At 34.2% G+C, this 19823-nt stretch overlaps 1 protein-coding gene and 1 long non-coding RNA gene across 2 annotated transcripts; one reads left to right on the forward strand and one right to left on the reverse strand.

The window, feature by feature from the left end:
* Positions 1-2744: 2744 nt before the first annotated feature.
* LOC102588513 (12-oxophytodienoate reductase 2-like) lies at positions 2745-11920 on the forward strand. Its single transcript, XM_006339326.2, has 5 exons — positions 2745-2837; positions 9260-9400; positions 9488-9618; positions 9720-9863; positions 10606-11920. The coding sequence occupies exons 1-5, from the start codon at positions 2782-2784 to the stop codon at positions 11196-11198; spliced, it is 1065 nt and encodes a 354-aa protein (XP_006339388.1). The 5' UTR covers positions 2745-2781; the 3' UTR covers positions 11199-11920.
* A 4379-nt stretch (positions 11921-16299) lies between these two features.
* Positions 16300-17023, reverse strand: LOC107061594 (uncharacterized). The gene is made up of 3 exons (XR_001474083.1): positions 16825-17023; positions 16584-16726; positions 16300-16317 (listed from the first exon to the last, which is right to left on the reverse strand). It is a non-coding gene; the product is annotated as an uncharacterized lncRNA (long non-coding RNA).
* Positions 17024-19823: the final 2800 nt, after the last annotated feature.

A 19823-nucleotide genomic window follows, 5' to 3' on the forward strand; every position in this document is an offset into this window, starting at 1 on the left:
AAATGAAATGAAGTACTAAACAAATGCTTAGAGCTTGTGGGATATTACTTCTTCTTCATTAAACTTCATATATATATATATATATATATATATAAAGAAATAGAAGAAGCAATTATAAAACAAAACATATAAAAACCAATCACTACAAGAAAATGAAATGAAGTACTAAACAAATGCTTAGAGCTTGTGGGATATTACTTCTTCTTCATTAAACTTCATATATATATATATATATATATATATAAAGAAATAGAAGAAGCAATTATAAAACAAAACATATAAAAACCAATCACTACAAGAAAATGAAATGAAGTACTAAACAAATGCTTAGAGCTTGTGGGATATTACTTCTTCTTCATTAAACTTCATATATATATATATATATATATATATAAAGAAATAGAAGAAGCAATTATAAAACAAAACATATAAAAACCAATCACTACAAGAAAATGAAATGAAGTACTAAACAAATGCTTAGAGCTTGTGGGATATTACTTCTTCTTCATTAAACTTCATATATATATATATATATATATATATAAAGAAATAGAAGAAGCAATTATAAAACAAAACATATAAAAACCAATCACTACAAGAAAATGAAATGAAGTACTAAACAAATGCTTAGAGCTTGTGGGATATTACTTCTTCTTCATTAAACTTCATATATATATATATATATATATATATAAAGAAATAGAAGAAGCAATTATAAAACAAAACATATAAAAACCAATCACTACAAGAAAATGAAATGAAGTACTAAACAAATGCTTAGAGCTTGTGGGATATTACTTCTTCTTCATTAAACTTCATATATATATATATATATATATATATAAAGAAATAGAAGAAGCAATTATAAAACAAAACATATAAAAACCAATCACTACAAGAAAATGAAATGAAGTACTAAACAAATGCTTAGAGCTTGTGGGATATTACTTCTTCTTCATTAAACTTCATATATATATATATATATATATATATAAAGAAATAGAAGAAGCAATTATAAAACAAAACATATAAAAACCAATCACTACAAGAAAATGAAATGAAGTACTAAACAAATGCTTAGAGCTTGTGGGATATTACTTCTTCTTCATTAAACTTCATATATATATATATATATATATATATAAAGAAATAGAAGAAGCAATTATAAAACAAAACATATAAAAACCAATCACTACAAGAAAATGAAATGAAGTACTAAACAAATGCTTAGAGCTTGTGGGATATTACTTCTTCTTCATTAAACTTCATATATATATATATATATATATATATAAAGAAATAGAAGAAGCAATTATAAAACAAAACATATAAAAACCAATCACTACAAGAAAATGAAATGAAGTACTAAACAAATGCTTAGAGCTTGTGGGATATTACTTCTTCTTCATTAAACTTCATATATATATATATATATATATATATAAAGAAATAGAAGAAGCAATTATAAAACAAAACATATAAAAACCAATCACTACAAGAAAATGAAATGAAGTACTAAACAAATGCTTAGAGCTTGTGGGATATTACTTCTTCTTCATTAAACTTCATATATATATATATATATATATATATAAAGAAATAGAAGAAGCAATTATAAAACAAAACATATAAAAACCAATCACTACAAGAAAATGAAATGAAGTACTAAACAAATGCTTAGAGCTTGTGGGATATTACTTCTTCTTCATTAAACTTCATATATATATATATATATATATATATAAAGAAATAGAAGAAGCAATTATAAAACAAAACATATAAAAACCAATCACTACAAGAAAATGAAATGAAGTACTAAACAAATGCTTAGAGCTTGTGGGATATTACTTCTTCTTCATTAAACTTCATATATATATATATATATATATATATAAAGAAATAGAAGAACTTTAACTATTATATGAGAGACATTTATATTTAGGTACTTGAGTCTTGTGTTTCAAAATTAATTTTCTCAAGGAGTTTTGTAAGGAATGAATTGTTAGATTGTGCTGATGTTTTTGAAAGGATGGGTACATCACTACAACAATTTTTAGCTATTGTGATATTATGTTAGCTCTTCTATTCATTATGTTTTACAATCTCATTTAGCTTCTATGATATTATGTTAGCTCTTATATTGATTACAATTTAGAACTGCTTTTAGCTATTGTGATATTTGGTTAGCTCTTCTATTCATTGGTTTACTATAACTATATATTGAACGCAATACTTTTAGCCTCTAAGATGTGACCTGCAAAGTTACTACCCATTTTTTGTTCTTTTTCCCCTCAGCTTCAAAATCTATTGTTCAACTCCAAATTGAAAGACACGTATACAGCCTAGGAGAATGGAGAGCAAACTTATTAGTTTGATGAGCCTAAGGGACCAAAATACCCTTATTTTTCAATTTAATGACAAAGAGCACACATACTAAATCTGTTAAATATGTTATGTGGCTTTATCTTCAACCTTCTTCATCTCTGTAATGGATCTATGTGTTTTTACACCCTAACTAACCTTCAACATAACACGTTGCATATTTTTAATATCTAAATAGAATGTACATAACTATCTCGTAAATCTCTGAATCCAAATTTGAACACGTTGTTTACTTTTCAATTACTGTAGTATTGTGTTTTTTCAAATAAACACACATGTAGTATTATTCATATGAGCATCATCCTCTACTTTTTCCTTGTAGTTTTGTATACTAACAACACCTTTTGCATTTTAGTGCAAGAATTGCAGTGAAGGTCAAAATAGAGGAGAAAGCTCGAGATGGAAAATCCTTTGCTCACACCCTATAAAATGGGTAACTTTCAACTTTCTCACAGGTACTTTTGACTTTCTTGTTTAAAAATAGTTTCATATAGAATATATTTTTGGTGCTTTCTGGAATATAGATTGTTTGATAATGCACTTCTTATGGTTGAAATAGATGATTTTGATCAGAGGAATCCTGAATTTATATCTTTATAACAAATTAAGAATAACAAACTGAATGAAAACTTGTCTTCTTGTATTTTTGGCCATTTATAAGAATTGCCTCATGTGAACTTCATAAATCACATGAGATTGTATTGGAATCGAATGGCATACTTGAAAGCATGTGCTCTTCAAGGTATTCCGACAATTAATGGCTCAATCTTTGGGTCAATATAAACACAAGGAAGTTGATAACCTACTCAATCTTTAAAGTATTAATATTAGGGAAAATAATACAAATCTCACTAATTAAGGTCTTGATTACGTGCCTTCTCATAAATTTTGAAATGATTATTCGTGCAAGATTTCGGTCTTCAGATACATGTATGTGATGCATTTAGATAGATGTATCTTGGATACATGAGTAAAAATTAGGTGTAATTTACTTCAGATACTTGTATCCAAGTGGATTTACATGTATCATGGATACAATGACTCTCTCACTCACATCTCTTCTATTTTGATTGACTATCTCTCTCTCAATTGCCTCTCTTCCTATACATTTGTATGTCATAATGTATCTTCAATGTATATGGTATCTCAAATACATATATGTAGTGTGATTTGTAACTCTCTTGCTCGCCTCTCTCCTATCTCACTCACTCCTCTTTGTGTATATGTATTTTAGAATATATGTGGAATGTATATGGTACCTCAATTACATGTCGCATGTATCTGGGATACATTGATTCTCTCCCTCGCCTCCCTCCTATCTTGTTTTCCTCTCCTCTCTCGCTCCTCCCTTTGTATCTATATTTCAGATAGTATATGGTAGAAAAATACATGTATCTAGGAATATGTAACTTGAAATCTTGTATGGAATTATTAACTACTGCGACAATATGTAATTATTTTAAACAAAAGGAAGAATTAGTAAATAGTGTAGTATTTTGCATAATTAGGCAGTTTTATTAAAAGTATTTTTGTGTGAACAATTTTATTACCACTTTGTCCACAACTATCGGCCACCACTGTTAATCACCTCTGCCATCATAATTACCACTACCATTGTCAACTACCACCACCATCACCAACCCATCTCTGTCATCATAATCACCATCGTTGCCAACTATTACCGTCAGTCGCGATCTATCACACCTACCAGTTCAATCATTATAGTTATATTAAGAATAACCACCATCATTGTCACCACTACAACTTCCATCATTATAGTTATATTCAGAATAACAACCATCATTATCACCGCCACCACTACAAAAAATTAGCATCACTACAACCAATTCCTACTTTTGACATCACAACTACCATCACGATCAGTTTTCCACCAACATCATCATTATATACCACACATTTCTCAGTAAGCACCACTAACCACTAACATCTAAAGAGATTGAGAATCAAAGCAAACATGAATGATCTTGTTCAATGGTAACGTCAACTTAAATACAAGTAAGATGTCACTAACTTGACTAATTTTGAGGAAGTACACTAACAACTTAATATATAACTAACTTGACTAACTCTAAGGAATTTCTTTAACAACTTAATATAATCTTGTGAAAAAGAAAAGATCAAATGATTTGAACTAAATCTACTCTATAAACCTGAAAACTATGAGTATCTCAACACACCTCCTAAAGTTAGGTGTGGTGCAACAACACCTAACTTTGATAAACACCGAAGAAAGGCAGGTTTGGGCAGCGGCTTTGTGAGAGTGTGTGCATTTTGATCCATGGCGGGAAGATATTTGACAATCACTCTGCCTGATTGCACACTGTTGCGGAGGTAATAAAAGTCTAGTGCAATGTGCTTCATGTTAGTCTGGAAGACTGGGTTTTTGTTGAGATATGAAACACCAATGTTATCGCAAAAAAGTTTGGCGCTTGTAAGACTTGGTATCGTAACTCATTCAACAAGTTTTGGACCCAAGTAATCTCAGAGAGTGCATTGGCTACCGATTTGTATTCTGCTTCAGTGGAAGATCAAACAACTGATTGTTGCTTCCCAGAGGACCAACAGATAGGATTTGGTCCCAAGAAGAGTATATAATTAGATGTGGAGATTCTATCACAGCAATCGCCCACCTAATCAGCATCAACATACATATGTAGATTTCTATCAGAGTGGCGAGATATTTGCAAGCACAATGTTGTTGATGACTTGAGATATCGGAGAACCCTTTTTACTGCTTCTGCTTTCAAGTGCTCCAGACTCGGGGATTGCATAAACTGAGATAATTTATTAACTGCAAATGCAATATCAGGACGCATGAATGATAAGTATAGCAACTTACCAGGATGCGGCGATTAAAGGTTGCATTGGTAGGAGGTGAACTTGAGAACATGGGTGTCGCAACCCCTTTATAGTCTGATGTATCCACATCTAAGAGAATCTCAAGTATGTACCTGGAGTGTTATAAGACAATTCCATTCGGAACATGTTTAACTTTGATCCCAAAAAAGATAGTTGAGTTAACCAAGGTTTTTTGGGAGAACCTACCAGCCAGAGAGTCGATTACATGTGTGACAAGGGTTGGGTAATTCCAAGTAATGAGGATATCGTCAACATAAACCAAAATATACATAGTGACAACCTCAGATGTGAAAATAAATAGAGAGGCATCTGATTGAAACTTAACAAACCCGATACCAGTCAAATGAGACTTGAGAGCCTTATACCAGGGATATGGAGCTTGTTTTTTGCCATAAATAGACTTTTTGAGATGGCATACATGATTGGGAAAATTAGAGTTAGCGTAGCCTTTCGATTGAGCCATGAATACTTGCTCTTGTAAGTTACCTTGCAAAAATGCGACGTTGACATCAAGTTAGTGAACTTTCCACTTGTTTTGAATTGTGATGGATAGAACGATCTTGATAGTGGTTGGTTTGACAACCAGACTAAAAGTTTCATAAAGTCCAATCCTGGATATTGTGTGAAACATTTTGCTACTAATCGCGCCTTGTACTTGTCAATGGAACCATCAACTTTCATTTAGTTCAAAACAACCAGTTACAATCAACATTGTTCATTGGGTCCTAGGTACTAGTTCCCAAGTTTGGTTTCTCATTAGGGCTTCGTATTCCAGATCCATGGCATTCTTCCATTCAATGTACTTAACTGCTTGCTTAAAGATATTTGATGTGGAAGAATGGTGAGCCAAGAAGCAAAATTGTTTTTTCGGTTTGAAGATATTATTTTTGGACCGTGTGACCACACTGGAGGGTGGAGGGGCATCAGTAGTCGGCATAGTGTCTGGAGGATTTGGTGGGACCACACTGGAGGGTGGAGGGGCATCGGTAGTCGGCATAGTGTCTTGAGGATTTGGTGGCTGCTGGATCAATATTGGTTAGGGAGGACTAGAATCGGGTGATGGGGGAGAGGTGGTGTGGGAGGGAATATTAAATAGTGAAGGAGATTGAGAAGCGATAGGAATGATACCTGATGAAGTGGAGGCTGCTAGTAGTTTCCCTTCAATTATGAACTCTTGAGTGTTGCGAGATATATGCAAATTTGTTGAATTGGAAGAAGAGGGAACTGTTGGGGGGATAGTAATAGGCGGCGGAAGAGTTGGAACGAGATTGGAGTCCAAATTGTGTTGGACTTCTGGATGGGTAACCTTACAGACTAGAGACGCTATGATTTCCCATTTTTACATGGAAATTTTATTTTTTCAAGTGTGAGAACATTAGAGTAAAAGGAAAAATATTTTCACAAAATTGAACATCACAACTAACAAATATTTTTGAGTTCATTGGATCAAAATAGAGGTGTGCATGATGAACAATAGAAACTCCTAAATAAACACATGGTGTAGATCTAGGCTGAAACTTATTGTGTGTATATGGTTTAAGCCATGGATAACAAAGTCAACCAAAAAATTTTATCAAAGAGTATTTTTGTGGTTCGCCATTGGTTCGCCATATAATTGTTTATAAGGAAAATCATTATTCAAGCCAGGTGTAGGAAGTCTATTTAACATATAGACAGCATGGTGACAGGAAAATAACCATAATTCAAATGGTAGTGAGGCTTCATTGAGAAGAGTTCTAGCTGTTTCGACAATGTAAAGATGTCTTCGTTCAGCTATGGCAACTCGTTGGGGTGTGTAAGATGGGGAAATTAAATGCTCAATGCCATTGCGTTGTAGGTAGTGTTTAAGACATGTGTATTCACCCCCTCCATCAGTATAAACTAAGGCAATTTTTTGTTTAAAAATTTTTTCCACCAAAGGATGAAATTGTGCAAAAATAGAAGCGACTTCACTTTTGTTTTTGATTGTATACAACCAAATATATTAGGTGTAATGATCAACAAAAATGTTGTAATACAACTTTTTATCAATGGATAAAATGGGTGATGGACCCCATAAATCACTAAACAAAGTTTGAAGTGGTGCATTGCTATTTAAAGTGAGTTGTTGATATGAGAAACAATGAGCTTTATTTGATGAGCAAGAATTACAAAAATCAAACTTTTCTTTGGTTGAAAAGGGAAGTGAAAATTTATTCAGTACTAAGTCTAGGATTTTCAGATGAGGATTACCCAGGCGAGAGTACCATAGTTGATGGGAGACTTTGGTAGAATTGAAGTTGGCGGAAGGTGATATATGATCCTACGGGGCCACTAATAGAGCCCATTTTTATTCCAGCCTTGTACCAGCATTCTCCAAGTTTTGAGATCCTTCACAAGAAAAGATTATTGAAAGTTCGATTGAGGTTAGATTGTCAGAGCAAAACTTAGCACCAGAAATAAGGTTCTTTTTGATAGTTGGACAACAAAGAGTGTTAGAGAGCATGAAATTAGAATTAGAAGCCTTAATTTGAGTTAAACTAGTGTGAATAATGGGAATAGTTTTACCGTCACCCATGGACACGTCCTCATTGCAAATATATTCTTCAAATTTATCTGAATCTATTGTGACATGATGGATTTCTCCAGAATCAAGGATCCAAGGATTTGCATCTGGTGATGATTCGACAGAAAGTTGACCTTAGCTTCAAAGTGATTGCACAATTTTGAGCAACACACATCAATGGTGTGGCCGATCTTCTTCCAAAGTTGGCATTTAACAGCTTGCCTGGGTTGTCTCCCATTTTGTTGATTGTGCCAGGGTACGCCTATTGTTGAGCCTGTGGTTTCGAAGATTGATTGGGGAAGTGGTAATTATTCTTGTGATGTTGGGGCTGAAAGTTGGTCCTTTGTACAAATGCAGTTGTGATGATTGAGGATGACTTTTGCAATATCTTAATGTTTGAGAAAGAGTTCATGGTCCGTAAGTTTCTGGAATAGCTCCTCAAACCTTAAGGTTGTGTCACACGCTCTTATAGTGGTAGTGATTTCACGGTACTTATGACCCAGGACACTCAAGATCTTGACTGCTAGTTCATCATCAGTTACTGGAGAGCCTGCTAATTTGAGAGCATCAACAATTAGTTTGACCTCATGTCGGGAAGTAGCAACTATCTTAGAGGCCTTTTTCAAGTTTGCAACTGATCTCGCAAGCTGAAGATACGAGTGTGACTGTTGTTGGTATAAGTTATATGAAGGAGATACCATGCCATTTTTGCCGATGAAGCAGTTGCAACAATGGGAGCAATGGTAGGGTCAATTGATGCCATCATTGCCTATTGAATTAGTTGATCTTGGCAAAACTATGTATGATATTAAGGATTTGAGACAGTACTATCAGTTTGGGTGATAGTGGTTGGCGGAGTAGATTTGGCACCAGTGAGATGCCCAAGGAGCGTGTCTGTTGAGTAGCATCACCAGTTGCAAAGTTGAGGTTACCTTGCAGTTTGATGGGTAATTGGGCAGCTGGAATAAATTGTACCACATGAGTGGTAGTTGGGACTGCAGCGGCACTGTCACTGGTGGTAGCAGGGACAACCATGTTTTTGAAGAGAAGAGAGAAAAAAAAATTGGATCCAACTCGTAAGAGTTTTAGAGAGGCTCTGAAACCAGAGATTGAGAATCAAAGCAAACTTGAATGATCTAATTCAATCGTAACATCAACTTAAATACAAGTAAGATGAACTAACTTGGCTAATTCTAATATGTAACTAACTTGACTAACTCTAAGGAACTATTTTAACAACTTAATCTAATCTTGCGGAAAAGATTGGATTAAACAATTTGAACTAAATCTACTCTAACAACCTGATAACTACGAGTATCTCAACAACATCAACCAACTTATCATCCCAATCATTACTACCACCACAATTACGAATTGCTACCATCGTTCTTTTTGGATTGATGGATAAAATATGAATTACTTCTTATTAGTAACACTTAATAAGTTTTGCAGAGTTGTGTTGGCGCCATTAACAAGGACAAGATCATATGGCAATGTTCCTCAACCACATGTTTTCCTTTATTACTCACAAAGAACCACAAAAGGCAGTTTTCTTATATCAGAAGCTATAGGAGTTTCTGACACCTCCCATGGGTAACCTCAGTTCTTGCAATTTACCAAGTTTGTAGTTCTAATTAATTTCCTCCCAAATACTCTTTTGAAATACTTTATTAATTGAAGATACAAAGATACACCTGGTATATGGAGGAAGGATCAAGTCGAGGCCTGGAAACCAATTGTAAGTGCTGTCCATGACAAAGGAGGAATCTTTTTTTGCCAACTTTGGCATACAGGGAGAATTTCTACCAAAGGTAACTAACTTTGCCTCAGTGGTTTTAACCAATTTATATACTCATATTTGATACTTTGGGAGAACCATCTCGTTAAATGTAACTCCGGATCCTCTTAACAGATTTCCAGCCCAATCGACAAGCTCCTATCTCCAGCACAGACAAGCCAGTAAAAACTCAAACTCCGCCACGACAGCTGAGCACAAATGAAATTCCTCAAATTGTTAACGATTTCAGGATTGCTGCTAGAAATGCCATTGAAGCTGGTAAAACTTTTCAGTCTACTTTGATAGAAGTTGTTTGAGTCTTAAATTCTAGAGTACAAAATCTTTATTTCATATTTACTATTTTTATGATGTATAATACCCTAAAAGGAAAGAAGACAAAAAACACAAAATCAGTATTTGATAAAATGGATGGTGAGATCCTTGGTATGAAAATAACATGCATAAGATGAGTTGAATATATCAGTATTTGAATAATTCTAATGACTTATTCGGCAAACTTGATAAAATATGATGACCTTTTAGTATGTTACATATAGGAAGAGCTTAATTTTTTCCCAGTATGTAGCTTCATTTTATATTGCGTATATTTAGAATGTAACTGTCATATGTGAACATTGGATTAGAACTTGTACTGTAAACAATAAAGCAGAGAAACAAGAAAAGAATTTTGTACTAATTGCAACATAATTTGTGTGAACAATATGACTTTTGCAACCAAAATGACATTATCGGTGCTCTTCAGAGAAATTTAAACCAGAATGAGTTACTTTTCAGTTATCTCCACCATGGTCTAGGGGAAATAAAGAAAAGAAATTTAGATGTAGAAGTTTTTGCAAACAATTTTACATCTTGTAGACTATTTTCTAATATGAGTGCTTTGTTAGATTAATTACTAGGTGACTTGATTAATTGTGATGTGCTGTCACATCAGTATTGCCTTCAAATACACTTTGTAGGATTCTAAAATCAATATTTTATTATGTAAACTATTCAATTGTAGGATTTGATGGGGTTGAGATCCATGGAGCTCATGGCTATCTAATTGACCAGTTTATGAAAGACCAAGTCAATAATCGAACTGACCAATATGGAGGGACTTTAGAGAACCGTTGTAGATTTGCACTCGAAATAGTTGAAGCAGTTGTAAATGAGATAGGAGCTGACAGAGTCGGAATAAGGCTTTCCCCATTTGCTAACTACATGGATTCTGGAGACTCAAATCCAAGTGCTTTGGGACTTTACATGGCTGAATCCTTGAATAAGTATGGTATATCTTATTGTCACATGGTTGAGCCAAGAATGAAAACAATTGGGGAAAAAGTTGAATGTCCTAAAAGCCTTGTACCCATGAGGAAGGCATTTAGAGGTACTTTTATTGTAGCTGGTGGTTACGATAGAGAAGATGGAAACAAAGCTGTGGATAAAGGCCGAGATGATCTTGTTGCGTATGGACGTCTGTTTATAGCTAATTTGGATTTACCCAAGAGATTTGAGCTTGATGCACCTCTCAATAAGTATAACAGGGAAACATTCTATACTTCTGATCATGTTGTTGGCTATACTGACTATCCATTTCTAGAAAATGTGGTATGATGATGCCAAGGAAGCTTTAAAGATCACTAGGTCTTCCTCAACAAGGAAAGGATTCCTTTGTATCTTGAAGTGTCCTCGCAAATCAAATTATCACCTTTGATTTAGTTGTCACCCCAGAACCTGTATGCTAGGACTTCCTTTATTGACTTGATTGGATATCCATTTTACATCCTCATTCCAACTTAAGATACATCTTTACAGACAAAGAACATATGATTGAAAGACAACTTGTCACGTAGAACATTATATGGAAGTTGTGAACCCATTGGAACCAAAATTCATCTCTTTTATCGTGCCAAAATCCAGAGTAGTTTACATATGACTACTCTATTAAAAATGTTGGAAGTTAATCAAATCCAAGCCTCTGGCTCCTCTTGGTTTGTTCAAAGTTCCCATGCTACCAATGACTTCCTTGAAGTTTCTGTAGCCCCTGACCATAAAAACGTTGTGCACACTACACCATTTTAGGCCTACGGCCACCCCAGTAAAGTGTAGCCTAAACTAGCAAAAAGTGTGGCCTTTGATAAAAGGCTACACTTTTTGACTTTAAGCAACACTTTTTAAGGGGTAGCGTAACCTTTGACATTAGGCAACACTTTTTAAATGTCGCCAGGCACGCTTTGTAGTGATGCATTAGCGACACCTTTTTTTAATTATACTACACTTAAAAGCGTTGCCTTTGCTTTGTTATTGGTCACACTTAAAAAGTGTTGCCTTTTATATCTCATCTAGAGCAACACTTATAAAGTGTAACTTATGTACAAGATAACATTGGATGTCCTACAACAACACTTTTGAAGTGTGGCAATGTTGTGTAGAATTTTGTAGCAACAATTTTCTATTTTTAAGAATAATAATTTTTATTTGCATATATTCAATAATCACATAATTAAATATACAAGTGACCTAAAGCACAAAATTAACTAATAATTAAATCAAAGCTATATATTTCAAATAAACTGCGAGAAACGTGTCTTGTACAACCAATACTTATAAAGTGAATGCTTAAAGATCTCTACTATCAATAAATTCCACAAAACCAAATGCATTCAAACATATATGACAATAGTACTACAAAAACTCTTCATCGTTCACTACAATAGATCGAGTTTACTTCTAGTCACAATTCAAATTCAATTACCGGCATTTTCCTACACATTCAAAATAAAATTATAAATTAGTGAAATAAATCATGTATTTAATATGCTCAATGCTAGTCATTTTTAACAATACTTCCCAGCCCCTTCCCAATGTAGAGGTACTGTTATGAAAAACAGGACTCTTAGTTTCAATTAAAAAATCCCTAGGCTGAATCATTTACTATGCACACGGTTGTATCAAACATTTATGGACAACATTTGTCTAAACATTCCTAATCCTACACTGTAAATCAAAATAAGTTCGGAGCTACCTTGGCATTGCTATGTATTGTAAACACCAAGGACACTTGTCACATGTTTGTACTATTAAGCAAAGAGATGTACCAGCAGCTTCAAAAACAAGGAAATAACAACAAGCCAGCTGATGAAGAATGGCAGACTCAGAAGAGGAAAGCTTACAGGCCAGTTCAACATAGCATGCACAGACCAAAATCTCCTAAGGAAACATTGCAGCAGCAGCAGACTCATCACACAGGTATGACTACTAATTATGCACTCCCTACTTCTAATAATTTCATTGATCTTTCTATGCAGGATCAACCAAACAATCAAGAAGGAGCTGAAAATCAGAATTCAAAAGATAAGGATACAATGGAGACACAAATTAATATTAAGCCAACCACTGACTTACCTTCCACAGCCAACTAATTGTCAAATAATTCCGACAAGGAAAAAAAAGAAAAAATTCTGAAAAATCAAAGCAAAAGGATCACAGGTATTGACTCTACTACTCCCCTACCCCAGAACCCATTTGTTAATTGTTTGGATGAGGCTGTTGAAGTTATTGAAGGGTTGGAATGAGGGTGTCAGGAGAACACAACTATTTTGCAGGATAGGGTATCCAAAGGGGGAATATGTCTCATGCTGGGCATGAGAACACTCAGATTGACCATAGTCTAGACCATAGAGCCCCTGCTACCCCTCAGCATCACATTCAGAATAAACAACAAGTTCCAAACAGGTCTCAAGTTAATGCTACAAGTCAGGCTCAAGTGCAGAAAATTCAGGACAGCAATGATAATATTTCAGGGAGGCAAGATCTTATTATTCCTACCAGTGAAATAAAGAAGAGGGATCATCCAGGCCCCACAGGTGATAACAGTCAGCAGAATGGGAAAGATAATGATCAGACTCCTTCCAACAACAAATCAAAAGGTAAACCAAGCAAGAAAAAGAGAGAAACAATTAAAAGAAGACAACAAAAAGAGGCTGAGATACAGGGTACCAAAGTACAGGAAACACAGATTCCTAGAAACAAGAACCAGCAGCAACATGATGACAACTCAAACCACATCAGAACAAAGCTTAACTAGCACAAGTGACAACAAACTCACTCACAAAATACAACAAAGTCTCTAACATTCCAAGAAATCTAAAAGGGACAGCTTTAACTATGAGAATCAGTTTAAGCAATGAAAACTAAAACCATCTCTCACAACAACCACCACAGTTCAAAACAGTAAAACAATAGGGGAAAAAAGTACACAACTACAACCCAAAATCACTAGGTCCTCCTTCAATACAATACAACACTCATACAACTAAAAATATAAAAAAAAAATTAGGTATAGAAGCTGAAAGGAGACAATGAGTGATAAAAACAAAGTACAGACTGAACTTTCAAAGATTTAAGATAGTAAAATAAGTACAGAACCCATACCTAAAATGTATCTTTGACAACAGTTTCAGAGAACAAGGTTTGAACCTGAAAATTCTGCAGGAATACAATATAAGACTTTGTCAGGGCAGTGCTTCAAACCTGAAGTATATTAGTGGGATGTACCTTTTATTATAGCTGCTCAGTGTAGTCTTTTTGTTGTTCATTGAAGGGAAGAAGGCTTCATCTTTCAATCTACTGGTTTTGTGGTGTTTTTGGTTAAGTTTTAACTTTGATTTATGAAGGATTTCTTAGCGTGTTTTTCTTTTATGTACATCCTAAATGTTCTATTGTGCCTTTCTAGTTCTCTTACACATTCAATAACTATATTTCTGAAGCTCAAAAGATGAGGATATATCTTCTTATATTTTAACCCGTGCGGCCGAGTAAGCAAATCAAAACACCTAAACATAAAAGTATTTTCAATCTAATTCAACACCAAAATTGCCACCAACAGGCTTCTGGAGCAATAATTCCTTATCAGACCTAGTTTATCAAGGACAAAGTCTACTAAATACCACATCAATGGGAACCAAGTATTGCCACATTCATAGAAAAGAAGTTAACAAAGGTGACTTGAAAAAATCAACAGAGAGATATGATTTTCAGATATTGCATGGTTATCCATTTGAAAACAGCTTTTTACACAAACTTGCCCAAATTTCTTGGGCTTCAAATGTAGTTACTAGTGAATTTTACAAGTTTAGATAAGAACAAAACCTGAATTTTTTCTTGAGTCATGTAAAACAGTCTAGACCAAGCATTTAGACCTGCACTTTTTTTAGTCATGTAAAACAGTATAGACCAAGGCATTCCAGCCAGCTAGATGATCCTTCTTCTCAGTGTTCATAGAATATCAACTCACAATAATGCATTGCTCAATTACTATCTGGATAATTGATAATATGGTGACCATCACTATGCTATTGACTTGATAAAGGAAATAGATATCATATCCAACATCTATCGTGAGAGAGCAGAAACTTTCACATAATTTAGATTCGAGAATCCACATGTTCAACCTACAAACCATAAAACAGATATCCAAATAAGTACTAGGTTATATCGAGCAATTCCAGTACTCTTTTTGTACACCTTAGATACTGGAATAAAGAATCTAAGTATGAGCAAACTTCACTTTTCTAAATTGATTACATGAAGTGAAGAATCAAACTGTATTGGTTAGCTACTTGTTTGAACTCAAGGCATATTTATTGTAAGAGTTCAAAATCGATTACATGAACTCAAATTTCTAAACTATCATGGACGATTTCAGCCCTAATCGGCTTATAAGCCTAATAAAAAAGAAATTCTCAAGTGAATAATCATCCCACTTATACTTATTTAGTGATTAATGCTCAGGGCAAAGAATAAATCGATGAAGCTAAAATACGGGCTACACTCCCAAAATTCAACTGATGAAGCTAAAATACTAGCTACACTCCCAAAAATCGTAATAAAAAACACAAGAATATCAAAACCCTAAAGCTAAAATTTAGACTTTCAAAGATAGAATTTCTTACATGATAAACTCTATTCCAACAAAATAAAAGAAGCTTTTATATAATCATATGAAGGCTACATAGGATTGTTACCTTGAATATCTATCAAAAAATGATATTTTGAATTGATGTTGCATTAGAGACTATAAGTGCTCATTCCTCCTATAAAATTACAGTTACAATAGATAAACCTATTGATATTTTTTACTACAAAACTATGGAGGTAACACAGGTGTTGATTTCTTCATAAGACAATAGATAGATAGATATCACAGGCTACAACCATATGCAACCTATGAGATTATGGGAGAATAAAAGTGTGCGGTAACAATGCACATCCCCTGAGAGCAATCTAGCATTTAGCAGAACAAAACCAAGTACTCCAATGCACATTCCAAAAGCAAGATCAGGAAGAAAAACAACAAAACAAAACTTTGAATGACAAGTAGGGGAATAACAACAATGAATACAAATTCTCGAATCTTTAAAGCGATATTTATCAGACCCGCGAAAGTAACTAATTAAGAAACACATATCTCATATTGAATCAACATCAACTCAAAGATAAATCAACTAAAAAGAAAGAAACTAATCAAAACAGCTTTAAACAGTCACAATATCACTCTTAAAATAGAAGAGGCGAAAAGAGTACTATGCGGAAAACGACATTACCTTTCTTCGGGCAGTGAACTGGAACAGGACGAGCAAGGAAACAATCTTCACCACGAGACTCGAACACTTATGACGGATGAGAATTCTGGACAGAATCTCGGACTCGAACAAAGCTTGGGAAAACTGATCTGCGAAACGAATTAGAAAATGTGATACTCTTATCGACACTTAACTCTCCCTGCCTTGAATGTGTTTCTATATATATATTTTAACTATTTTCTTCAGTTGCTCTAAATGTTTTTGCTCAAATAAATCCCAACTTTTTTCCAACCCCTAACAGTGAACTGAACTGATGAAGCTAAATTACTAGCTACACTCCCAAAAATCGTATAAAACACAAGATTATCAAAACCCTAAAGCTAAAATTTAGACTTTCAAATATAGAATTTCTTACCTAATAAACCCTATTACAACAAAATATGTCTGAAATCGTGTTCTTCAGTGAGAAATTTGAGAGAAAAGCATGACGGAGAGACTAATTAGCTTCAGTTCATCTTGCCAACAACCCCAAATAATCAATTCCTTCTTATTCCTCTTCTAAACTTAAAACAAAATCAACCACTTTAGATATCAAGAAGACTGATTTAGTACTTAAGCTTGACGAAACAGGTATTGGAAAAGAGAATCGTACTTACTCTTCAGCGACTTCAACTCTTCGATGACTTCAACTCTTCAGCTCATCTTTGGCGACATCAACTATTCAACATCTTTTTCTCACAAATCTGTATCGGAGAAGAGAATCGTTTCTTTGGTTCTTCAGCTCTCTTCACCTCTCTTCACTTAGGTTCAGCTAGCTCAGTGAAAGAGGAAAGCGTGAATGAGGAAAGTGAAGCGTGAAAGACTGATTAATGTTTTATGATTTATTAATCTTTATTTTTTTTGGCCAATAAAAAATGGGAAGGAGAGTTAAAAATATTGGAGGGAACATAAAATTTTAGTGAAAATTTTAAGGCCACACTTATAATGTGTTGTTTTTTCAATTATAAAAATAGGACACTTTAAAAGTGTGGCCATATATGTAAATAGGTGTTGCCAATTATATCATATTGTAACAACAAAACATAAATCTTGAAGCACTGCATAATTCTCATACTCATGTACAATTATCATAATTCAACTTTCAAGAATCACATTCGACCCAACATCTAGAATTTCTACATTAGATATGGGTAATAACATAATTCAATCAATTCAATTAATTCATACAAGACCATTTACATACTTCTAAAATTAATTAACCCACATTATGATCACCATAATTCATGGGTTCTTGAGGGAATTTCACCATAATTCAATCATAAATCATCAATTCAATCATAACCCAACATAATTCAACCATTTAAATCATTTTTAAATAGAACCCAAGTCACTCGAACAAAACCCTTGAATTTGGGGAAAATTGTAAGTTTTGAAATCATGTTTTGAAGGGGCTCTATGGGTGGAATCTAGCCAAATATGAAAACTACCATACCTTGATGATGAATATTGAAAGAATTTGATGAAAAACCCTTGATTTCTTGAAGCCCAATCTTCGATTTTACTCTTCTTTTTCTTGAGTTTTTAGAGAGAGAAATATTGTGAGGAAGATGAACTATTGATTTTGATTTGGGTCTTTGTGAAAGTGATTTTGTTTGGGTGCTTAACGACTTAAAATACTTTATCAATATATATTTAAAAATAATATAAAATACTTCTCCCATAAAGAGCCTCATAGGGAGCCATGTGTATGCTAGAGTGATAACTATTGTTGTAAGTAAACTCTATTAAAGGTAAGTGATCATCCCAACTACCCTTGAAGTCGATCACACAAGCCCTCATCATATCCTCTAAAGTCTGAATCCTACGCTCTGCTTGACCATCAGTCTGAGGATGAAAAGCAGTATTCAAATTTACCTTGGAACCCAAACCTTTCTGAAAAGACTTCTAAAATTGTGCGGTGAATTAAACTCCTCTATCTGAAAGAATAGATACTGGAACTCCATTAAGTCTAAATATCTCTTGAATGTATAAGTTGGCATAATCCTCTGCTGTAAAAGTAGTCTTTACCGGTAAGAAATTGGTTGATTTAGTCATTCGATCTACAATCACCCAAATCAAATCATGTTGCATGCGCGAACGCAGTAAACCTGTAATGAAGTGTATATTGATCATCTCCCACTTCCATTCTGGAAGATCTATGTTTTGAACCATGCCATCGGGCCTCTGGTGCTCTACCTTGACTTGTTGGCAATTCGGGCACTTACCCACGAATTCTGCAATACCATTCTTCATACTACTCCAACAATAGACTTCTCTCAAGTCGCAATTCGGGCACTTACCCACAAAATTTTTCTGAAATCGTGTTCTTCAGTGAGAAATTTGAGAGAAAAGCATGACGGAGAGACTAATTAGCTCCAGTTCATCTTGCCAACAACCCCAAATAATCAATCCCTTCTTATTCCTCTTCTAAACACAAACAAAAAAATCAACCACTTTAGCTAACAAGAAGACTGATTTAGTACTTAAGCTTGACGAAATAGGTATTGGAAAAGAGAATCGTACTTACTCTTCATCGACTTCAACTCTTCGATGACTTCAACTCTTCAGCTCATCTTTGGCGACATCAACTATTCAACATCTTTTTCTCACAAATCTGTATCGGAGAAGAGAATCGTTTCTTTGGTTCTTCAGCTCTCTTCACCTCTCTTCACTTAGGTTCAGCTAGCTCAGTGAAAGAGGAAAGCGTGAATGAGGAAAGTGAAGCGTGAAAGACTGATTAATGTTTTATGATTTATTAATCTTTATTTTTTTTGGCCAATAAAAAATGGGAGGGAGGGTTAAAAATATTGGAGGGAATATAAAATTTTAGTGAAAATTTTAAGGCTACACTTATAATGTGTTGGTTTTTCAATTATAAAAATAGGACACTTTGAAAGTGTGGCCATATATGTAAATAGGTGTTGCCAATTATATCATATTGTAACAACACTTATAAAGTGTAGCTTATACCATTAAAGAGTACACTTTTGAAGTGTTGCCATTATTATCGTGACTAAAAGGTAAAAACTTTGGCTACGCTTTAAAAGCGTTCCCAAAACTACTTTAGGCAACACTTTACAAATGTAGTCCAGAATTAGTGTGGCTGTAGACCTAAAATGGTGTAGTGGCAGATGCTAGAGATCATTTGAATCACTTTTTTTGGCAGCTAGAAAATGTGTGCCCGATATGTTTGCAATGTATACTTTTGATAAGTTGCACTCTCCCACTATGCCTTGCTTCTCTTCTTGGTCAGTTACGACGTGTTGTCGACGTCCTTCAAATGATAACTTTGTCTTATAACATAATCATATAGGAGGAGTATATGCAGCTAACAAAGAAGAACAACTATGCCGAAAACATACCAATAACTCACAAGCGACAACCTCGGTGATAAATAAATGGTGTATCACCACACCCTTCCTTTCTTCCACTTCCCAAATGATAACATGACCTTTATATAAGGTCAAGCTTACTAACCAACCGTAGTTCACAGTAACCTCAGTGCATATGATTTTCTCCATTTTAATGAGCAACCACCAAGTTCAACGACCAAACCTTTTCATCAATGACAAGACCATCTCATTCGGAGTGTCATTGTTGCCTCTTTATCTTCTGA

This window comes from Solanum tuberosum, unplaced genomic scaffold (genome assembly GCF_000226075.1).
Source record: "Solanum tuberosum cultivar DM 1-3 516 R44 unplaced genomic scaffold, SolTub_3.0 scf00009, whole genome shotgun sequence".
Lineage (NCBI taxonomy): Eukaryota > Viridiplantae > Streptophyta > Magnoliopsida > Solanales > Solanaceae > Solanum > Solanum tuberosum.